Here is a 24,727-nt window from a genome sequence, read left to right as displayed (position 1 = left end):
TATGGTACTGAAGAAAAAAAAATCAGCCACACTAAATTGGGGGAGTATAAAGGGCTGCAAGAGACCAACTCCTACCAGATATTTTTTAAACTATCAATGCAAAGCAGAAAAATCTTAAGTTCAACAGAATGCTAAGTTCCGTAAATGAAACAATGAGTGAGATGGTTTAATCAAACGATAAAGAAGGGTCTCAGTCCAAAATGTCAACTGTTTACTTTTTTCCCCCATAGATACTGTCTGGCCTGATTGAGTTCCTCAAGCATTTTGTGTGTGTTGCTTTGGATTTCCAGCATCTGCAGACTTTCTTCTGTTAGTGGTCATTTCATGCTCTCAATATTTATTTATTATTTCTTTTTCAGCTCTTTCTTTTTTGTATTTGCACAGTACGTTGGTTGTTCTGCATACTGGTTGTTGTCTGTCCTGTTGGGCATGATCTTTCATTAATTCTATTGTTTTATGTACTTACCATGACTGCCCACAAGAAAATGAATCTCAGGGTTGTATATGGCGATGTATATATACTTTGATAATAAATGTACTTTGAATTTTGGTAAGAAGACAAGTACTACATACTCTAGCTCTGGTTACTCAAAAACAAGGAAGCAAACATGAAGGCAGTACACATAAAAGATAAAGCTAATCTCAAATGTTACAATTTATGATAAAGGAGTGTGATCTTGGGATACTGACAGCAACACATCAGATTTCCTGATACAGCTAAAAGACAAATCTAGGCCCTCAGTATGCTTAAGACAATACCCCATAATTGCAGAAATCAATCTAGTGAACATGTGCTCTGCTCCCTCCATTACATAGATCAGAGCTGGACAGAATATTCCAGGAATTACTTCACTGAGGTGCTATAAGATTGTAGTAGGAGTTCTCAGACTCATATCCCTTTCCAGTAAAGGTTAATACAGAATCATAATCAGGTTTATTATCACCGGCATGTGACGTGAAATTTGTTAACTTAGCAGCAGTTCAATGCAATACATAATCTAGCAGAGAGAAATATAATGATAATAATCAATAAAAAACATAATAAATGAAAAGTAAATCAATTATGTATATTGATTAGATTAAAAGGCAAAAACAGAAATACTGTATATTATAAAAGTGAGCTTCAATGTCCATTTAGGAATTGGATGGCGGGGGAAGAAGCTGTTCTTGAATCGCTGAATGTGTGCCTTCAGGCTTCTGCACCTCCTACCTGAAGGTAATGGTGAGAAAAGGGCATGTCCTGGGTGCTGGGGGTCCTTAATAATGGACGCTACCTTTCTGAGACAACACTCCCTAAAGATGTCCTCAAGATAATCTACACACTCCTCCAACAGGGCCCCTTCTCATAACTGCCCACTCCACCTCCCTTATTTGGAGGTGCTCCATGCTCCATCTTCCTTTGCTAACAGATTCCATCATCTGCTTTGTTGCTTCCATCTATCTCCTTCCAGCTTGTCACTGTTTCAATCCTTTCTTCTTCCATTAGCCAGTATTCCTCACCTAGATCCATCTATCACCAGCCAGCTCTTGCTGCACTCCATCCTCTCTCTTCTTTATACTGGCTCTCTCTCCCACTTCCACCCAGTCAAAATGAAGGGTCTCTATCTGAAATATCAACTGTTCATTTTCCTCCACAGATGCCTGCACAACCTCAACCCCCTCCCCCATCCAAGTTCTTCTAGCATTTAACATGTTGCTCCAGATTCGAGCATATGCAGTCTCACGTCTCCAAGGCTAACCTACTGTTCGCTTTCTTAACTGCTTGCTGTACCCAAACAATTTTCAATGACATGGATACAATGATATCCAGGTCCCTCAAACACCAACACCTTTAAAAAATATATCATTTAACAGGAACTCTGCCTTTTTTTAAAACCAAAGAGGATGATACATTATATTCCATCTGCCATGTCCTTTTTCTAATCACTGAAGCTCTGGTGACAGCATCTCATATTACCACTGGGGAGGTCAATACCCAATAGTATAAATTTTATTTTAAGTTCATATTTTAGTGTTATGGACTACCCAGCTGGAACTGGGTTACAGACTTCCCACAGTAACCTCCTGTTTCCCTTCATCCAATCCACCTACAGTCCTCCCATTTTGTTCCTTCCTCCCGCCCCCACACCAAGCCACCATCACTCATTTTCAGTCTCAATCCCCAATCTCTCTTGGTCCCATCCTCCTACTACTCAAACATTTCATCCACAGGATTCCCTCCCCATCTAGTTCCACCTACCCTTCATCGCTCTATTAATAGTTCCCCATTATCACCATCCTTTTTCACTTGTAGCTCATGCCTCTAGCTGCCACTCCCCCCCCCCCCCCCACCATCCACCATCCATCATATACCTGCCTGCCTCGCAATTCCATCCTCTCACTCATTGGTCTCACCATTCATCCTCTTTACTGGACATTGTTCCTCTCTATTCTTAGTCTGGATGTAGGATCTCATCTAAACCTGTAGGACCTGCTATGTAAATAGATAACAGCTGATGTCCCACAAAGCCTAATGCATCCAGAACTAACCTGATATATCAGTCCAAAAGGTTCTTTGAAGTGGCTAATTGGGTCCAAAGTCATCTTGATGACAGGAGAGGTGGGTTGTGGTGGAGAGGGTACTATTCTGACCAGTGATAGATCACAGGGATTGGTGTTCAGACCCCAACTGGTTTGTGGTAATGTTGGTGTGATTAGTAAGCTTGAAGATGACACCAAAGGATGTTGTGGATAGTGAGGGAGGTTGTTTAAGGTTACAGCAGGATGGAAAGTTGAGCAGAGGATCGACAGGTAAACTTAACCCTGACAAATGAGAGGTGATGCATTTTAGGAAGTCAAACAGTAGGACATATATGCCACTATGTTCTCTTGTTCATGCCTCTCCAATAGTGGCAACATCCCAACATCTACCCTGTCAAGGCCCCTTAAGACCTTGTAAAATGACCCCTTGTTTTTCTAAACTATAAGGAATAAGAAACCAAATTATCTAGCTTTTCTTGATAGGATAAACATGTAAAACCTGGAATTAGGTGAATGAATCCCCTATGGATTGCTTGGATTCTACCTTGCACTCCTTCCAGTGCCACTACTGTATATCTCACATTCAGCAATCAAACGTGCTGTATGCAATATTCCAAGTGTGTCTAGCAAAACTTCCCTACTTCTCAATACAACTCTTGAGAAATAAACTCTACAACGCTAGGTATTGTCCATTGGCTTGCTAACTCATGAAGGGGGAATAGTTAGTGACTGATGTATTTGTACTCTGAAGGTACAACTGTGGTGTCAAGTGCCAACATGTACTATTTCACATTCATCTGTCCTGAATCTCACCTGCCATTTTCCAATTCCAAAATGTTAACAACTACATTGATGTCATGACTAAGAAAGCTCACCCATGCCTCTATTCCCCCTGTCAATGCTTACCAACTTTTAACCCACTGTCTGGACGCTCAATTGCTCAGTAAGGCAACTACTCTGCAAAAAACTACAGAGAACTGACACACAGCTCAGCACTTCACAGGAATCTCAACAGACTTTGTCAATGAAGAAACCAGAAAAATCAAAGACCCTATGGAAATTCCCTCTTCCCCCCCCTCATATTAGGCAGAAAAAGCAAAAGCCTGTAAGTATGTCCCACCTGACTCAAGGTCAGCTACTATCCCACTGTTATCAGACTCTTGAAAGATCTGTTTATGATAAGATAGACTCTTGGCCTCACAATCTACCTCATTATTGTCTTGCAGTTTATCAATAGCTTTTACACTTTATTCTACATTGCTATTGTTTTACCTTAATCTAACTCCGTGTACTCTGCAATGATATGATCTATATAAACAGTCCTCAACAAGCTTTTCACTGTATTTTGGTATATAAAATAATAAACCAATACCAATTTGATGTATACTGTGACCCAAATATTCCCACTTTTTACTGTAAGTCCTTTCTCCTCAAAATCCTTCCTCTCCACCCATAAACCACTTCATTTTTCTTGAGCTTAACTTTAAACAATTTCCCAAATCTGACTACACATTTACTAATGAAAAATACCAAATTAAAATCCCAAAGGCATTTCAAGTAGGACCTGCTCCATTAATTTCTAACCTAGAGGTCATATACAAACAGCAGAATGGATACAAGCAGAGTTCTCCTTGTGTGTATGAAATAATCTACCAATCTACCTACCTTTCCCGAAGTGGAAACAGCTGAAATCGATTGGCCAGTTTCATCAGGTCAATGAGGAACACATCGTCTTCTTTCAGATCCAGATCATCTGTGTAAACCCATCGGAGCATCGACATGGCCACCTTTGGATCAGCATCTAATAAGGAAAGAAATCTATAATATTAGAAAGACTAGCAGTTAAAAGTACAATGATCATTTAATTTTTTAAATCTGCAGTTGTTGGAACTCTGAGGTATTGGAATTTAAGAGTTGCTGAAATTTACAATCTTCAAATCTGAAAAGGAAAAAATATTCATGTGTTATACGAATAACTGTGGCACTTTCTGACTCAAGTCATGTGCTATTGGCTCAGGCAGCATCCGTGGAAACGAGCAGTCAACGTTTCGACGGATGCTGCCCGACCTGAGTTCCTCCAGCTTGTTGTACGTGTTGATTTGACCACAGCATCTGCAGTGTACTTTGTACGTGCTATTGGCTTACTTTTTCCTCACTCTATTAACATAGTCTGCTCTACATTTCATGTTTATATTCTTTTGTTCATATTCACACTGTCTACCTGTCAGTTTCTAGCTTTTGTTCATTTTCTCATTCCAATACTTCATTAAGCCAGTTAACCTTGCCTCCAGAGACATTCCCCCTATCCAACCCCAATCTTCTCTAAAACCAAAGCCTAACTTGCTTTCTCTTTCCCAGTTCTGACGAAGGCCAAATATTAGTTCTGTTTATTTCTAGTGGTCTACTAGAATGAGTGTTTTCAACATTTTCTGTTTTTATTTCAGTCTGTTGTGCAGGATGAAGCTGATTTCATATACTGAGGGGCCCTAGCTGACTATTTTAATGGAATGGGCATCGCAGTAAACCCAGCATCTATCGTCTCTAAATACCCCTCCAGAAGATGGTGCAACAACTGTGCAAACTATTCTAACTCTTCTGGTGTTACTCACAGAGATTCTGCCAAAGAATTTCTAACATTTAGACCCAGAGAAGATCAAAGAATATCTATAACATATCCAAGTCATGATGGTGTGAACATGGATGGGAAATGGATGTGTTCCCATACTTCACAAGTCTTCTTTCTTGATGATAGGGGTCACAGATTTGTTATAACAAGCAAGGTGAGCAACTTGCATGCATTTTGTAGGTAATACACACTGCAGCCACTGTATGGCAATGGTGGAAAATGTGAATATCTACAATGGTGAACAGGTTACTGATCAATCAGGTCGCTTTCTCTTGGTGCTGTCACATTTCTTTAGACTTTGGAATAAAAACAGAAGCAGAAAATGCTGGAGATGCTCTAAAAATGTGAAATGTTCTTTATTTGTAATTTACATATAAAGAACAGCAGCCTTGGACAGGCCATACAGCCCACAATCTTGATTTCAATTTATAAATGTTGCCCTCCTGACTATGATCCGCTTCCTTCCATTCCTTTCACATCCATTGATCGTGTGGATAGGCAGAGGCTTTTTCCCAGGGCTGAAATGGCTAGCATGAGAGGGCACAGTTTTAAGGTGCTTGGAAGTAGGTACAGAGGAGCTGTCAGGGGCAAGTGTTTTTTTTTTAAATACAGAGAGCGGTGAGTGCGTGGAATGGGCTGCTGGTGATGGTGGTGGAGGCGGATATGATAGGGTCTTTTAAGAAACTCCTGGACAGGTACGTGGAGCTCAGAAAAATAGAGGGCTATGGGTAACCCTACGTAATTTCTAAGGTAAGGACATGTTCAGCACAGCTTTGTGGACCGAAGGACCTGTACTGTGCTGTAGGTTTTGTGTTTGTTTCTATCCATGTGAGTATTAAAGCCTATCAAACTGCTTACTTCCACTATTCACACAATAATTTTTGCTACACTACTAAAGCGCCCCATCAGAATATTTTATCCCAGAAATGAGGAAGGAATTAACATACTATAACTCTTCCCTTTCAAAAAATAAAAGGGAAACCCAGCTGTGGTATTTAAAATAATAAATGTGAGAAGTATGTTCAAACATGGAGGTGAATGCCCTATCCAGAGAATAGATTTCCACTATTTGCTAATTCCTTTGATGTCAAAAAATAGTCATATCTAACAATGACTCAGCTTCTGCATTCCCCAAAAGGAAGTGAATTCCAAGGACTCAACCTTCAAGTGCAAAAATGTCACCTCATTTCCACCTGAATTTAGTCTGACACTGTGGCCAAGATACAGTACCAGAATACAGGCAAGCCTAATTAAGAATTTTGTACATTTCAATGAAGTGATCTCTCATTCTAAACTACAAAGAATTGAGGTTTTAACTACTCAATCCCTTCTCATTTCTGACCCCTCATTTCAATAACCAATCTGGTAAACTAGTTCCTTAATAGAAATAGATCCCCGAGTAAGAGAAACAGTTGAATACGGCTCTCACAAAGATCCTAGATAATTTTAGTATAAGATATCTCTGTTACTCAAATTTTCCAGCAATAAAGGCTGACATATCATTTTTATAAATGCTTACTACATATTAGATTCAGGTGACTCTCAGAGACACCAAGTCTATGATCAACATTCCCCAAACTCTTGACGTCTGTTTTCTTATGAATATAGTGGTGAGTGTAAAACTCCTGGTTGACAGATTAACAGGATGCAGCTATCCATAATTTCCACATTGCCCCTCTTGAATCACAACCTGGAAGCTTAGAGATCCACAAGCTGATTTTCTTCTTGGGTTCCCGACCAAGTCACTATTTACGAACTAGCTGAATGGCCAGTACTTGCTATAAAGCATATTTCTAGCATAATCTATAATTTTCTAGTCAAAACAAGGGACAAAAGGATCTAACTTTTCTTTCTACGCAATACTTTCAAAGCTGTACTACATTCAAACTGAAAATGTTAAAGTGATTCGAATTGGACTGACTCGCCTCAATCTAGAGTTCTAAATAGACTTGACTCATTGGTTCATCAGTGAATTGGGACAGACGCTTATTTGGGACAATTCAAAGAACAAAAACTAATAAAGAGAATAGCCGGGATTCCCTTTATTTATTTGGGACACTATGATGCTTAATTGGGACAGGAAAATGTTGCTGAACAGTTTCTAACTAGCATCAGTCATGTGAACTTTTGGTTCCTTTAGATATTACACCATGTTTAGAGTAATCGATTTTTAAATACTGTCAATTGCATGTGCTTCTGTTCAAAATGCAGTGATTTTTCTTACTGATAGTTGGCAAGAAATAAGAAGCAAGACAACTTGGAATTGTTTTGCTCACTGCAGCTTTAAGCATCCAAGCTTGGAGATGCCAGAAACAGCCAGAAGTTAAAATAAAACTATTTCACTACTTCAACAAGTTAGAAACTATGAAGAATTTGACAGTCACCTTGAATGTTACAATGAAAATCCAGATTTTAAGGATGCAATCATCGAAAACATTGCATGAAGGTAGTCCATTATCAATATATCTCTACACTAGTTTTGTTCATTTACAGTTAATCAAAAGGACATAGCAGTGTGTTGGTTGTCCACTATATACAACAATGACAGTGAAATTTCTGCAGATTATTTAAAGTGGAAAAGCCATTGCACCAGGACAGTTCCAATCTCTCAACCCCGGAAGTATGGGTACAGTGGTACAAGTATTTGTCACAAACTGAGGTCTTGCTTGGTTGCAGTGGATAACCATGACCTCTTCTGTGTCTTAAATAATGAACCAAAGAACCAGTAAACCAAATGCTTACCTTCTCCATAAAGGAGACCAATAACCAGCTTGAAATACACACATTCAGAATGTTGGACTTAAATGTAGAACAAGAAAACAAGAATTGTAGTAGTAACAAGTACTGTAAATGTAGCACGTGCACAAACCTGATAGATCTAGCTCATGGGTAGAAGCAAGATTTACAAGGCTCCAGGCATCACTGCGTGCTGCCATCACAAACTTGTGAGCATTGAGGTGCTTTTCTCCAACCTTCACTTTCAGGTCACTGCAAAACAAAATATGATTTTGGCATCATTGATGCTGGTATCATTCACAAAAGCATACCAGGAAATGAATAACCAAAAAGACACCACAGACCATACAATTCATTTAATGAGGGAATTCAGCCTATTTACTCACTGTGCTGAAAAGCTGCACGGAAACTCAAATTTTAAATTTAATATGACCAAGAACAATGTCTCAATCAAGACTGGAAGGAGTTAGAAGAGATTACAAATGGGAAGTGCTTCGAAAAAGTAAAAAAAAACTTCAGTGACACTTCAAATTACGGGTTATGTAGAGACATTAAAAATCTGTAAAACGCAAATGACTTATTTTAATGCTGATTTGACAGAATGATCACAACTAAACACTATCTACATAGATTGTCAATAACAACAGCCAGTTCTTCAGCTCACCACAATACTGACCCATGAAAGGGGTACCACTCAAATTCACCCATCAGATGACATTGTACTAATCCGGTGACTACTACCAGAGAATGTGGCAACAGCATATTGTCCAAATGAATAGGTGACAGTGTTTTTGAAAAATATTCAATCCTCATTTTCTTGTACTAGGTAATCTTTGTTAATTTGTCTGACATCTAGTTTTTCATTTCCCATATTCTGATTTGCCTTCCACAACACGACCTCTCACACCTCCTTTCCAAACTGAAAAGCCACCAGGATCTTCCTGATTACTCACTTAAAATGGAATCATCAACACATCTACTCTGCCCTAATGCTCACTCACTTTGTTTTTCAATCAGCAATGGACACAGACTTTCAAATATCAATGGCTTCATTTTGCAAGGCTTCATTGTTCTATTTCGTTTGTTCATTATTGAGCTACGATAGTTGAACAAAATTAACAATCTGGGCTCTGTAATAGGGCCGTTGCTTACTATTTTTGACCACATTCAGCACTACACATTTATACATTATTATGCTCATTATATTTTTGTTGTTTCATTTTTTTTCTCGTTACTTCTTTCAAATGCCATATGCAGTATCGTCCCAGCATCATTTGTCAATTTACTTATTGAGTGATGCATTTGCAGATAGGGCTTCTTGTACAAATCAATACTTCAGTGGAATGTATTCCAAACCGACTAAACCCTGCTGCTGCAGTTCTGCTTCAAGGTCACAGCATGAAATATCACATTTTTCCCTTTCAATTTTTAATCCTTCTCAAAATTCACTAACTGCATCTGCTTTCACCACTTCCACCACTGAGCTAACCTGCAAAAAAAAAATCCATGTTACATCTGCTTTGTTAATTATCTTAAAATTGTAAACTCTGGTCAACTTACACTTGGAAACATTATCAAGATACAATTTTTAAATTTAATAATAAATACCCTCTATTTCATTCTCAAGTAACCTCATGTAACTTGTGCCCTTCATCCTTGATTCTATTCCAATAAATCTTGTAATTTAAGGCCTTTACATCCTCTTTAAATTGTGGTACTTAATGTTTTATAAAAAGGTTTAGCATAGTTTCCTTTCTTTCTATTATGCCAAGAATTTTATTGAAAAAGTTTCAGCATGTCCTGTCACCAATAAGAATTTAGACAACACACATCTTTATTCCCATCCGCCCTTTACCATTTCGCTAATACACTGGGTTCCCATTAATTGGGCTGCCAATTTTCTATAGAAACCTATAGTATGCCCTTGGTGACATACTAAGTTTCCTCAAGCTATTAGTGTACCTTCTTCATGATTGCATCAATGTGTTGGGCCCAGGATGGATCATTTGAGATATTCACAGCACGGAAATTAAAGCAGCTCATCATTCCCACCACTAACCCCCTCAATGACAACTGGTTTGCATTCTCCTGACTTCCACTTCCTGAATGCACTCCCTGATCTTGCTGATGTTAAGTGTGTGGCTGTTGCAACACCAGTCAAACAGCTAATCTATCTCACTCCTGTACACCATTTCGTCACCATCTTTAACATCAACTTCAGAAAGTAGTGTTACCCGTCAAGGAGCTTCATGGTGAGTCTCCAACTCCCAGACACCCAGCCCAGCGTTCACCACAGCAATGCCAGATATCATGGATTCCAGCAGACTGAGATCTGTCTGCCGCTATCTTTCATCCTAGCACCAGGAAGGGTGTACAAGAAGATTGAGCGGGGGAAGAGGGAGTGGATAGAGTAGGTGAGGTTATGGTAGAAAGGGTGGGTGAGAGGGTAGAGGAGTGAGGAGGGTGGACGTGAACGTGAGGAGATAGTCACAGTACAGGTGTGAGAGGGTGTGGAGATAAGAAAGGAAGGGTGGGGGTGAGATTGAGGATGGGGGTGGAGATGAAGCAGTGGAGGTGAGGGGTTTCCATGTTCAAACCAAGGGAAGAAGACTGTATGTAAGGTCAATGAGGGAAATCAAGGTGAAAAGTGAAAAGAGTAGCCAAAGCGGCTAGAGCAGGGAGAACACTCCTCTATCATTCCTCTATTCAACACCAGTATCATTCAGTTGTAGGGAAACAGTGGCTCAGCATTCTCATTATGCTTAGTTAAACTCACTCAGGCCTTGTAAGTATTTGGATAAGAGACCAACCAGATGTTGGAAGCTCACTGTGTAGAGAAACTGATGACCAGTAAATTGAATTGACGACCTAACAAGAATCTGAGTTACATTATGTTGGCTTTAAAATAAACATTGCTACACTGGCAACATCCTCAACTGAAGACAAATGTTAAACATCCATTTAATACCCCAACTGTAGCTTTCACCTATATACATTGAGTCCTAGTTGGTCTCACCCTTTTTTTGACTACCCCTGTATTAGCTAACCTATTCTCAATCGCAATACATGTTTATGCTGCACTGTTAGTGCTATATTCAGCTAAGATCTCAACTGTATGATGAACATTATCAGAAATATTCTAGGTTACTGTATCTAATATGGAGAATTAGATATTGCAGAGATCAAACTGCTAACTTCCATTGTATAAACTGCAGGGGATGAATCTCCAGTTTTTCCTCCCTCTCCTCCACAAACAAAAATGAATATTACCATTGGATGTTCACATTATCAGAAGTCTAAAATAATCCATTTAATAGGTGCAAATTTAATTATTTCAATATTACATTAAACATCAAGATTTTTAAGTGACTGTTCCCAGTTACTTCATTATTCAATAACAAACACCTGGGATACAGTCAGTCAGATATATTAACTTGCATCTCATTCATGAGTAGTTCTACAAAAGTTTCATCCAAACTCATTTGCAGAAGCAGAAAAGATGTCAAATGATCAATTATATCAGAAGTCTATAGCAGTACTGCTGAATTTTGATGTTCCCATGGCTATATTTACAATTTTTACACCGTCAGTTTTAAAAAGTGAAATGGTATATCCTACTTCAACCAAATCAAAGGATTTATCAGTTTTAGCTATTTAACTTGTGGTTTCATCGCCAAACGACTAGCCATTTTATCACACAGGAAGTTAACACATTAAATATTTACTATGAAGACTTACCTGTACTGTTCTTGCTGATAAAGCTCTGAGACAATAGCAAGTAACCTGGAAATAAAGGAGTCCTTGGAATTCCCAGCATTGGATGTGGCTGCAAGTAAGGCACATCTTTTCTCAGTCTCTGCCAGCTTCTGTTGTAGCTTTACGTACTCCTGACGGAGGAGCGCCAGATGTTTCTGTAGCTTGGCCACCTCCTCTGTTAGCAAAGTAACAAATACATAAGTCAAATTAAAGAGAAAACCCTAACTGATGAGTAATGGAAGTTGGAATGAATTAGTGGGCAGTTACTGCAAAATGATTTCAAAAACCTTTTAAAAAAGCCAAATATGAGTCTTGTAACTATTCCCATGGTACCATTCTTAAAGAAAATCTTCAGGCTGGAAGATAGTTAGCTCTGCAACCACTTGCTGCTGTCTAAACAACACAGCAATTTATAACTACCATACCAGGAAAACTTGTTTATCAACATTAGTCTAACCACCATTTATCATGGAATTAACCATAGATCAGTTGGCAAAGCAAAACTATCTCAAATGACAGTCATTACAACTGATCTGCTGTCAGTTACATTACAATTATCTTGGTACACAGACTACGAAGTTGGACTAAAGTGTTCAGACAGTATACAGAAATGACAATTACGGCTCAGCAAACCCGTTGATCCTAAGAATCAATTACTAGAACGGTATTAAAACCATGCTGCCAAGAACTTCGGAGATTGTTAAATTGGATCCAATCTTCTCTCTCTTTTCCTTAAAACACATGCATAAATTCTAATTATACACAATGGTTGCGTCATGGCTCTGGCATGTGAAAAGTAGCAACAACTGGAACTAAACTAAAAGTTTACTCTAACTACTGAGTACTAACTGTTTACCCAATCATAGCCACTTAGCAAGAAAGTGAATTAATTCTAATCAAAGCTTGACTCAGAAACGTTAACACTCTTTTCTGTCCCCTATCCTTACTATTCTACTGCCATCTCAAAGGATAGATCATCCAATATCCATTAGAAACACAGTAACCCTGACTACATGTCCTTTCATTTGCCCAGTTTTACTGGCGTTGTTGCATGTTTTAAAAACACTTTGCACATCAGTGCTCCTCATATCCTCTTCATAGTGGATAGGGGTCTCAACCACGCCCATTCCATTCCCAGCACTTCTGTTTGGACCCCCCACCATTTTTGTCCTCAAATTCCACCCCACCAACCACCACATTCAAATGATCATCCATAATTTCTGCCATCTTCAAAACAGAAAGTACAGCCTTGCCTCCCTTCTGTCAGCATTCCAAAAGGGTACTTACTTCCACACTTCTTCTGCATGGTAACTAGATTAACTCCCCCCACCTTCTTACTCTGACTTCTCATCTTTTTTTCCAGCCCAAAACTTCAACTGCATTCCTTTCTTTGGATGCTGCCTGACTTGCTGATTTTTGTGTTGCCTTGGATTTCCAGCAACTACAGGTTTTCTTGTGTTTATAATTGGATTATCATTGTCATATGTACTGAGATATAGAGAAAAATTTTTGTTCCCATGCCATCCAGACATCACACAAAAAATGCAGGTTTTACAGTTTCTGATGAAGTACAGTGCAGCTAGACAAATTAAGTTCGACCACAATGAGATCAAGGATTCATCTTTAACTGATGAGAGGTTCATTCAAGAGTTTTATGAGTGATTTAGAAGCTGCCCTTGAGCCTAGTGGTGTGCAATTTCAAGCTTTAGTATTTTCTGCCACATGGGAGGGGAAAGAAGGAATGTACAGAGCATAGGACGGGGTCTACTATTAAACTGGCTGCTCTCCTTAGACAGCGAGACATACAGACAGACTCTATGGAGCAGAAGCTGGTGTACATGATCAATTTCTTGCAGTCTTGGGCAGAGGATTTGTCGTAACAAATTTGTGTTGCACCCAAATAGGATTCTTCCTCTGGTGTATCTGTTATATAAAAAGTACTGAGAGTGACCAAGAACATCCCAAATTTCTTAGCCTTCTGAGGAAGTGGAAGTGCTGCCTTGGCCATAGTGTTAAAGTTGCTAGACCAGGACAAACTGTTAACATTTACAGCCAGCAAGTTGAAACTTTTCCACCTTCAGTGACACCGACTTCACTGCTCTTGGCACCTTCGAGCACAGGTGAAGCAACATCTGACTTTTTATCCATTTCCACTGTGCCAGAACCTGAAAGTTCCTTGCAGGTGAAGCAGTGATTCACTGGCACTTTTTCCAATTTGAGGTACTGCATTTGGTGATGACGAGGAGAGGGGGTGATCTCCTCTATACAAGTCATAGAAAACTACAGCACAGAAACAGGCCCTTTGTAATTGGATTATAGTTAACTCATTTAAACTGCTTACTCCCATCAACCTGCACCTGGACCATAGCCCTCTGTACCCAAACTTCTCTGAATCGTCAAAATCAAAATTGAGTCACCACTTGCCCTTGTAGCTCATACCATACTCTCACCACCCTCTGAGGTGGTGGTGAAGATTCCCCTCATGTTCCACTTAAATATTTCATCTTTCACCCTTAACCCATAACCTCTAGTTGTGGTCTCACCTAACCTCAGTGGAAAAAACCTACTTGTATTTACCTTTTCTATACCATTTATAATTTTGTACACCTCTATCAAATCTCCTCTCAATCTTCAAAGGAATAAGGTTTTAAACAAATTCAATCTTTTCTTATAATCCAAGTCCTCAAGTCCCAGCAACATCCTTGTAAATTTTCTCCATACTCTTTCAACCTTACTTACGTCTTTCTTGTACATAGGTGACCAAGACTGCATATAATACTCCAAACTAGGCTTCACTTATACAACTTCAACATAACATCCCATCTCCTGTATTCATTATTTTGATTTATGAAAGCCAATGTGCCAAAAGTTTTCTTTACAATCCTCTCTACCTGTGATGCCACTTCAATAAATTACGGACCCATATTCCCAGAGAGGCAACCATCTATGACCACTCTCTGGCTTCTCCCCAAAACCAATGTCTAATCCAATTTACCACCTCATTCTGAATGTCAAGCGACTGAACCTAATCATTCCCTGTCTATCCAAATACTTGTATATTCGGTCCCTTAAAGATACTTTCAAATAACTTTCCCACTACTGATGTCAGGGTTAAAGGCCTTAATTTCCTAGTTTGTTCTTAAAGCCTTTCTTAAACAGCCGATCAACATTTGCTATCCTCACCTTCACTAAGGATGACTTAAGCATATCTGCTAAGGCCTTTGCGATTTCTGCACTTGCCTCCCACAGGGTCTGAAGGAACACCTTGTCAAGGTCTGAGGATCTGTAATTTGCCTCAAGATAGTACACACCTCTTGTGTAATCTGTACACAGTCCATGACCTCACTGCTGCTTTGCCTTTTAAGATCTCCATCTCTTTTGGCTCCACGCTCTTAACTTAACCTGTAGAAGCCCTTGGGATTCTCCTTTACCTTGTCAGGTAGAGCAACCTCATGCCTTCTTTAGCCCTCCCGATTTCTTTCTTAAACGTTTTCTTGCATTTCTTATACTCAAGTACCTCATCTCTTCCTACCTGCCAATCCCTGCTAAGACCTTTTTTTCCCTTAACCAGAGCCTCAACATCTCTTGAAAATCAAGATTCCCTAAACCCACAATCTTTGCCTTTTATTCCGACAGGCACATACAAGTGTTCTACTCTCCAAATTTCATTTTAAAAGCTACCTTAAAAGCCAAAATCTTTCTCCTTCCTCCTATCCTTCTGGCCAGAAAATAACAGTAAAGGTTGCAGCAGAAAACACAAAGAATTTGTAAGTTTTTTTTGCACAAAGTAACTCCATCAGCTGGGCACAGTATTTCATTTGCATCTATTTCTCTACCTGCAACCTAATTGCAATAGGCAGAATTCTACTTGAATGGATCCTCTCACATCTAACCTCCAGTGAATTATGAAATACTTGTCCCGAATGTTTCATCAGCCATACAATTTTCAGATAGCAAGTCCAATAAAAAAAAGCTTGCAATGTGCTTGTAATTATTGTATTGTAAACAGAGACCTCATGATTCAGATTTCCTCATTAAGTTTTGGTGACACACAACTGGCAGTGCTGACCTCAGCGGTACTTGGCCCCGAGGATGGTAGGCTTAATCACCAAAATTGAGCAACTCCTCAAAACCTTAGCAGCCCATTAGAGAAGTTGTTGATCACTTAGAAATCTTTAAAGAAGAATATTCAATAATAGTCAACGTAAAGGGCTAAAAACCTGTCAGCTGTAGAATTTAATATAACTAAAATCAACTAGACTTAGCACTGATAAAACCACATTTGGTTCAGTTATGTTCCCTAAGAGATCCTTACCTGATCTGATGTCTCCAGATTCATAACCACTGTTAAACACACTCTAAAATGACCTAGCGAACCGCTCAGTTATAACAAAACAACTACCATGCTGAAAACAACAAATTTCAACTGCAGCAAAGATGGTCCCAGCTTCATCGACCCTGCAAAGTTCACCTCATAAAACAGCTGGTGCATGTATCGTAAGAGGTTGTCCACAACCAGGCTGGAGCACCAGCTCAGAGCTCTCAGAGATCATGTGCAAACTCTTCCATCACAATCTCCTGATATGTCTTGCCCCATCAGCAGGAGAAATCAGAGTGAGAGTTCAGCACAGTGACATACATTAACTCTCCAACTGATCAAAATTCTGTTTACTAATTTTCACTGCAACACCATTGCCTCTATGGGATAGAAATTATTGCAGAAGCCTTTTCAGTATAATGAATAGCCTACTGTTCTCAGAATACATGAGCTAAGAATCCATATTACAATTGATAAAACATAAGGCCACTCTCAGTACTATACACAGGTGTGTTCACCAGACTGTAGGAAGGATGAAATTGTAATGGAGTGGGTGATTAGGATTACAGCATTTCACTTATGAGGAGAGACTGGATGGGGGGGCTTCAATTTCACTAAGATTGAGACTGACTTGATACAACTATATAAAAATATACAGGTAAGATAATGGCCAAAATCCATAATCAAGAGGCATCTACACATGCACTTGAATCACCGGAGAATAGGAATGAACCTAATGTAGCTAAAGGGATTAATATAGATAGGTGCAGTGGATGAATGCAGTAGTCCAAGGCTCTGGTTCTATGATGTTTGACTCCATATAGAAATAAACCATTCAAAAGCAAAGTACATTTTGTGTAAACCTTTTGATTTACATTTTTCCCAGGATCACATCATGCTTATACATTATGGAATGTCTACACACACAGGAAGGGTCTCCAGGAGTCTTTAACAATGCCTCTTAACCCCATGAAGACTCACATCAAAGCAAATATGGACAAGAAAACCTCTCACTCACCCTTGCTTTACAAAACAGTGCATATCCACATATAGAAATAATTGGAAAATGCACCAAAAGTAACAAGGGGACAGAATGTGCTTTGGAGATGGGACATTCACATCCATTAGTAAGTGGCACCAGATAGAGCTGGCTTGAGACCTGTAAAAATAAACTGGGTCTGCAGCAAAAATAGGGTGATTTAATAGAGGTATATTTACTTAACCACATTGTCAGCTATCTGTCAAAACAGCACAAGAACAGGTGATTTGTGAACAATCCTAGTGGAGGCAAAGTTCCAGCTTCAAGACAAAGACACCTTTCAAAGTCTGTGACACCACATGCATGCTAAACAATTAACTAGATAAACCTTCATGAATATTTCTAATTCCAGAATGGCAAGTCCCAGCACGCAAGTGCTAAAGTCAAGGATAAAGTATCTGCAAGAAATATCAACACAGAATCCAAATCAATTAAATTCAAGAAAAGGTTAAGAATATTGGATGAATCAAAGGTGATGAGACAGGCCAATATGTTACAAGGTAGCACTGAATGACAAACATTCCAAAAACTAGTCATTCCTATAGTCAAACCATTCCACTGGCACCTATCCACATGTGAAAATGTGTCCACAAAGTGATCCTAAAGAGAAAAAAAATTCAAATCCAGTTGTCTAACTACCACCCTAATATGAAGCTAAAAATTGGAAAATATTTCTGTCAAATACGAGCTTCTCTCTAATAGCTTGCTCATTAATATCCAGGATTTCATTAGAATTACAACTCCAGATCTCAAAAGTAGTATGGACATTAAAGTTAAGTGTCATGGTAAAATTAATATAATGGGCATCAAAAGATTTCAATGGCTTTACCTCACCATTTGGTTGTAGTTGCAGCAGTTAACCATCCTTTCCCCAGGACTTTATTACACGTGTCTCTTGAGATAATACCCTGAACATAAATTTGGCTGCTCCAGCAATGACCTTCACATGGTCAGAAGTAGGAACACTCAAACATTCCCTTAACATTCAACAAAGTACTTTTCCACTTAGAACTCCTTAGAAAGAACAGAAGGTGTACTTAGGAGGATGCTTCCAAGTTGCACATCATACAGCAACATTCAACTAATGAGTAGCAAATATTATTTGGACCATTGAAGCCCTTTCCTGCATTAGCAGACTGTGCAAGAATGTTCCTAGAAAACACATGTACTTTTAACTTTACATTAATATGGATTGTCAACAAAATCCTCAGTCCTACACACCATAAGGAATGGCTCTTCCAACCATCCTAACACTTCCTCTGCACAGTGGCCTCATGCTTCCACTTAGAACATGAGCTTTTTTCAGGGAAAACCCCTTTAACAGACTAACCAAGGGTTTTGGGTTTTCTTTGTCCATACTTTGAATAAACTAGTTTCAGAATCCTACAGCTCAGCACAGCTTTGTCATAGCTCAAATACTGAATACATGTTTACCAAACCTATGTTTAGTATTTTCTCAAGCAGAGTCTTAGCCTCAACTTCAATCCTCAAAAAGTTTCCAGTACTTTTAATATCCCCCTGTTGAAGGATACACAAACTATGCCCACAGCTTCAAACATACTTAAAGATCTCAATCAAAAGCAGTGCCTTTCTGCTTTTAACCTCAATCCACAGATTTGAATTATGGTCCCTGGTTTACAACTACCTGTACTTGTGTTTTTAAACTTTACTTCCCCATCCAGAGCTCCTTTCCGACCTTTTCAGAAATGAAAATTGGCTAATTTCCTAAACAAAATCAACAGTTTCCCATGCAAACTTAATTTTCTACTTGTCTACATTTCCAGCTTTCCACTCTCCAAATTAGTTATCAGTATGGAAAAGACACAAAATAGACTTAAAGGCTTTAATTCACTGAATTATGCCAAGTTCCGTCAGACAACAGTGGAGAATGAAGCAATCATGCATTCTATTTCTTTCATATTGAATGTACTTAATAATTGAAACTTTCACTGGTAGTTAGTACAAGGATTATGTTTCAAAAGAAGCTAAATAATTGAAACTTCTGACACTTCTAATGACAAGACTCAGGAACACAAAACTTAAAAACCACCCCCTAACTTATACACGCGTACCCATCTACCCTCCTTTTCAAGGGACATAGTTTTAAGACACTAACCCAGAGAGTAGGCTAACTGGAAAATGGAAGCGGATGGGGCAGACAGGAGGGTTTGGGGCAGAATGAACAAAGCACGGAAAATGGGAAGTGCAGTGTTTGGGGGCTGTGGGTCTAGTGAAGACGGCAGTGACGTTTTGAGAAGGGTCTCGGGTTTGGGGTGGGGTTGGGAGGAGGAGAGTTAGCAAATCTAATGTAATTGTCACTCGAACCATACAGAGATACAGCCGAATGAGACAGCGTTCCTCTGGGGCCAAGGTGCAAAAACATACACGCGCGTTCAATATAACGAGAAGGGAAGAAAACAAAATTTTTGACCAAGTTACTGAGCGTATGGGTAGTATTGGGAAGAACTGGGTCTGTGCGAGAGTGTGTATGGCCTGAGGCAAGGGTTTGCTGTGGGGTGGGGTGAGGAGGGGCAGGATAAGACAGGGCGGAGTTAAGGCTGGTATTTGGGGAGAAGTGGAGCGGCTGTGGGTGGGATAAGGATTTGCGGTTGGATGAGGTACGGCAGGGGGTTGTGGGCGGCGGGTTCTCGGGGAGACCCGCCCTCCCACTCGTCCGTCCCTGAAGGCACTCTCTCCCGGAGCGGGAGTGCCGATACCTCCTTCTCCTTCTCCCCCTCCCCCTCCCCGTCCCCGACCTCCGCCCATCCGCGCTCCCACTCCTACCGTCCGCCATGTCCGATCTGCGCAAATCTCGCGATATCCCGCGATGCCATAGAAATAGTGACAGGCGGGCGCACAAGCCCCGCCTCTTAAAGTGACCACTGCCGCCCCTTCTGGTGGGATGGCGGATCGTCCGCAGCTCGCCTCTGCTACCGCAGTGGCAGCAGAGCCGCACGGTTACTGTATCTGCAACTGTTGGTGTATGGAATGTGCACCCTTGCATCAATGGATTTATGGTTGAACAGCTGAAATGGTGCCTGCCCCCTCTCTTCCAGTTGAGAAGTGCTTCGGATTGTTGCAACACAACTTTTGGTGGTTCCTTATTAGCTGTGGTGGTAAATGCAGACTCCACTGAGTATGTCTGATTTAAATGTTCCCCAATAGATAATATTTAAAATCTGCAGGTGCTGGGAACCCGAAATAAGAACAGAAGATGTTGCAAACCCGAGGAAATCCAAAGCAACACACATAAAATGCTGGAGGAACTCAGCAGGTCAGACAGCATCTGTGGAAAAGAGTAAACAACCTCCCCCTCTCAGAATCAGGCATGTGTCGTGAAATGTGTTAACTTAGCAGCAGCAGTACAATGCAATACGTGATAATATAGAAAAAAAATTAAATATATTAGTAAATCAATTACAGTATATATGTGCAAACACGAGGAAATCTGCAGATGCTGGAAATTCAAACAACACACACAAAATGCTGGTGGAACACAGCAGGCCAGGCAGCATCTATAGGAGAAGCACTGTCGACGTTTCAGGCCGAGACCCTTCTTCCCGACCAGCATTTTGTGTGTGTTGTTTACAGTATATGTGTGTATATTGAATAGATTAAAAATAGTGCAAAAACAGAAGTAAGATACATAAAACAGTGGGTTCAATGTCCATTTAGGAATCTGATGGCGGAGGGGAAGAAGCTGTTCCTGAATCACTGAGTGTGTGCTTTCAGGCTTCTGTACCTCCTACCTGATAGTAACAATGAGAAAAGAGCCTGTCCTGGATGGTGCAGGTCCTTAATAATGAACATCACCTTTCTGAGGCACCAACCCTTGAAGATGTCTTGGATACTATGGAGCTGGTACCCAAAATAGAGCTGAGTAACTTTACAACTTTCTGTAGCTTCTTTCGGTCCTGAGCAGAGGCTCCTCTACCCCCTCATACCAGACGGTGATTTGGCCTGTCAGAATGCTCTCCACAGTACATCTATTGAAGTTTGAGAGTGTCCTGGTTCCTCCTATCACCTACCACCTTGTATTTTCCTCCCCTCCCCTCACCTTTTTAGTTTGGCTCCCTCCCCCTTCTTTTCCAGTCCTGCTGAAGGGTCTCAGACCAAAACGTCGACTGTACTCTTTTCCATAGTTGCTGCCTGGCCTGCTGAGTTCCTCCAGCATTTTGTGTGTGTTACACAAGATGTTGCAAACACTCAACGATCAGGCAACATTGGGAGAGAGAGAAATTAATTAAAATTTTAGTCAGAGACTAAACTTTAATCATTTTTCTCTGCTATATTTTATCTGTCCCAGACCTGAACATTATATTTTTCTTTCCACAGATTCTGCCTGACCTACTGAATGTTTCTAATATTTTCTGTATTCATCCCAAGCACCTCCCCTGTGATGTCAGAAACACACTTGCTTCTATATGGCATATGTAGTGCTGCCCACAAGGAGTGAATTCAGGATCAAAGTTAAATATCAACTTCTCATTTTCGTCCAACATCTCATATGGGAAACCAGCACCTGGGTTCAGAACCCACAGCTGTGTGCCAGATCTGCTTGGTTGTCAAAGGAATTCACAAACTTGCTTTTGTTTTGTTCACCTGGGGTGATTTTTAAATTGCTGAGCTAAGCTTTCAGTGGCTGTAGTCAGCATCCCAGGCAGTGAAGTTGAGAATAAAAGACACTCTCCTGCCACTTAGCCAGCCTTTCCTTGTGATCTTTATCTGAAGAGGACGTGGCACGTATCCATGAGCATGTGAATGACTGGAAGATATAATCAGTCAAAATGTTCCAATAAATTAATTTTTTTTTACATCTGCAGATACTAGAACCTAAAATAAAGTGGGCAAGCATGTCATAGTTTAGGGTTCTAGACAATCTGGCAAAAAAAAACAGAAGAACCGGGTAACTTCCTGAAGTGATTTTGTTATTGGGATGTGTTCTGACCATGAGAAGGTGGTGGTAGGATGTCACCTGGACCTGCGGCAGATCTTCTGGTGAGGGTGCTCCCACATGATTCCCACAGAGGGCAGGCCATTCTCAGATTTAGATCCAGCAATGACAAAGGACCTTCAAGTGTGGATGATGTGCAACAGGAGAGGAACCCATGCACCTACTGACCTTGTTCCTTGTGCTAGAGGTTGCTGGTTTGCGAATTACTGTTAGTGAGTAACTGCTGTTCCCTTTATGGATGGTACATCTGCAGCTACTGTGTATTCGTGGTGGAGTGCCAATTAAGTAGGCAGGTTTATCCTGGATAGTGGAAAACTTCTTGAAAGTTGCTCGAACTGCAGAGATCCAGGCCAGCAGAGACCATTCCGTCCTGTTCTGATTTAAACCTTTGACAAAGTCCCACATGGGAAGCTGGTCAAGAGGGTTCAGTCTCTTGGCATTCCGGATGCGGTAGTAAGTTGGGTTCGACATTAGCTTCACAGGAGAGGTAGTAAGTGATCACCTTTCCAACTGGAGGCTGTTACTAGTGGCATGCTACAGGTATCAGTGCTGGGACCACTGCTGTTTATCATCTAAATCAACAAGTCAATGAAAATGTTGTAAAATGGATCAGCAGATTTGCAGATGACACCAAGACTGGGAGCAGAGTGAAATGTGCGGAAGGCTGCACCGTGATCCGTCCAGGCTGGGAAAGTGGGTTGAAAAATGGCAGATGGAATTTAATGCAGACAAGTGTGTAGTGTTACACTTTTGGAGTACAAACCATGGTAGGACTTACACAGTGAACAAAAGGGCACTGAGGAGTGCAGCAGAACAGAATGACGTGGGAATACAGATCCATAAATCCCTGAAAGAAGTGTCTCAGGTATATATGCTCATAAAGAGAAATTTTGGCACATAGGCCTTCATAAACCAAAGTATTGAGTACAGGAGCTGGGATATCTGAGTCTTGTCACTTGCAGGAGTTCTCTGATGACTCTGTGGAGGCTGGGTGTATCGGACAGGCAGGAATCGGCGTACAGAGGAATGGTGGACAAGTTTGTGAAGTGGTGCGGGAGGGATCACCTGCTCCTGAATGTGGCCAAAACCAGGGAGATGGTGATTAATTTTAGGAGGAAGAGGGCTGTGACGAGTCCTGTGTAAGTTCTGGGAGAAGAGGTTGTGGTGGTGGAGGAGTACAAAAGCTTGGGTGTTCACCTTGACATCAGACTTGGCTGGAAAACCAACAGCAAGGCTGTTTACAAGAAGGGGATGAGCAGACTCTATTTTCTAGGGAAGCTGAGATCCCTCAATGTGTGCAGCAGGATGTTACAGATCTTTTACCAGTCTGTTGCAGCAAGTGCAGTCCTCTTTGTGGCTTTATGTTGGGGGAGCAGCATCGGTGCTGGTGATGCAAAAAGACTAAATAAACTCGTCAAAAAAGCTGGATCCATCCTTGGCTACAACTGGACTCTTTTGAGTCAGTGGTGGAGAGAAGGTCACTAAACAAATTTTCCATTATGGACAATCTGGCACATCCTCTCCATGACCGACTGATAAGCAGCGGAGCGTCCTTTTGAACAGACTCACTCAGCTCCCCTGTCACAAGGATTGTTACAGAAAATCTTTCCTCCAAAATGCAATAAGCATATACAACAGTTCATCTCTGTGCGACAGGAGAACACACATAAGAGTACAATAGTCTGCTTTATTATTTTGTACATTATCGTTGCACATTGGTACATTATTATCGTGTATATTATTGTTAGTTAAGTCTACACACTGATAAGTGTGTTTTTAAATGTCACTGCTGTAATGAAAAAATTCCCCACTTGGGATTAATGAAGCACTTAGCATTTTATTTTATTTATTATTAATATTATTATTATGTTGAAGTTGGATAAGACAGTGAAGACAAATTTGGAGTAATGCATGCAGTTCTCCTCATCTACCTACAGGAAAGATATTAATAGGATTGAAAGAGTACAGAGAATATTTACAAGGATGTTGCTGGGACTTGAGGACCTGAGTTATAGGGATAAGTCGAAGAGGTGAGGACTTTATTCCCTAGAGCACAGAAGAGTGAGGGGAGATAAAGAGGTATGCAAAATTATGAGAGATATATAGGGTAAATGCAAGCAGGCTTTTTCCACTGAAGTCGAGTGAGACTGGAACTAGAGGTCATAGATTAAGAGTGAAAGGTGAAATATTTAAGGGAAAGCTGAGGGGGATCTTCTTCACTCAGAGGGTGGTGTGAATATGGAACGAGCTGCCAGCAGAAGTGTTGGATGTGTACTTGATTGCAACATTTAATAGAAGTTTGGATAGGTACATGGATGGGTGGGGTATGGAAGGCTATGGTCCCAGCACAGGTGGATGAGACAGAGCAGAATAGTAGCTTGACACAGAATAGATGGGCCAAACAGCCTGTTTCTGTGCTGTAGTGTTCAATGACACTCTGCTATCCGGAGGCGAGTTCCTCACCACAACATCCCCAGCCTCTGACCTGCTCTGAGTGTAACTCCACAATGTGCACAAGCTGGAACAATTAACCTAGCAAATGATGACCGTCCAGGATAAAAACATTTGTGGTCACAAAATCTGATGAGAGGTTGGAGAGACTCTTGGTGGAGTTGGTCTTTGCTGCAACTCTTGAGACTCAACTGCTACCTGCCTATGCTTGACTTTGCTTCAAAGTATGGACTGCTTCGTACGCCACACAGAATTGAATATCGTGTAAATTTAGCATCCCCTTCTCAACTTCTGATGGAAGGAAGGTGACTGATGCAAAATAAATAA

General features: G+C 40.4%; 1 protein-coding gene across 1 annotated transcript in view; it reads right to left on the bottom strand.

The window, feature by feature from the left end:
* The window catches only part of ankfy1 (ankyrin repeat and FYVE domain containing 1), a 93,355-nt gene extending 73,522 nt beyond the window's left edge, over positions 1 to 19,833 (bottom strand). The window contains exons 1-4 of the mRNA XM_073053827.1: positions 19,780 to 19,833; positions 11,621 to 11,813; positions 8,016 to 8,134; positions 4,186 to 4,321 (exon numbers count right to left, since the gene is read on the bottom strand). Of these exons, the coding sequence (XP_072909928.1) occupies positions 4,186 to 4,321; positions 8,016 to 8,134; positions 11,621 to 11,813; positions 19,780 to 19,789 (458 nt within the window). The 5' untranslated portion in view covers positions 19,790 to 19,833. The remainder of the gene's footprint in view (positions 1 to 4,185; positions 4,322 to 8,015; positions 8,135 to 11,620; positions 11,814 to 19,779) is intronic.
* Positions 19,834 to 24,727: the final 4,894 nt, after the last annotated feature.

This window comes from Hemitrygon akajei, chromosome 8 (assembly GCF_048418815.1).
Source record: "Hemitrygon akajei chromosome 8, sHemAka1.3, whole genome shotgun sequence".
NCBI classification, from domain to species: Eukaryota; Metazoa; Chordata; class Chondrichthyes; order Myliobatiformes; family Dasyatidae; genus Hemitrygon; species Hemitrygon akajei.
The sequence above is the reverse complement of the archived record's forward strand: the minus strand, read 5'-3'. Positions and strand labels throughout refer to the sequence as shown.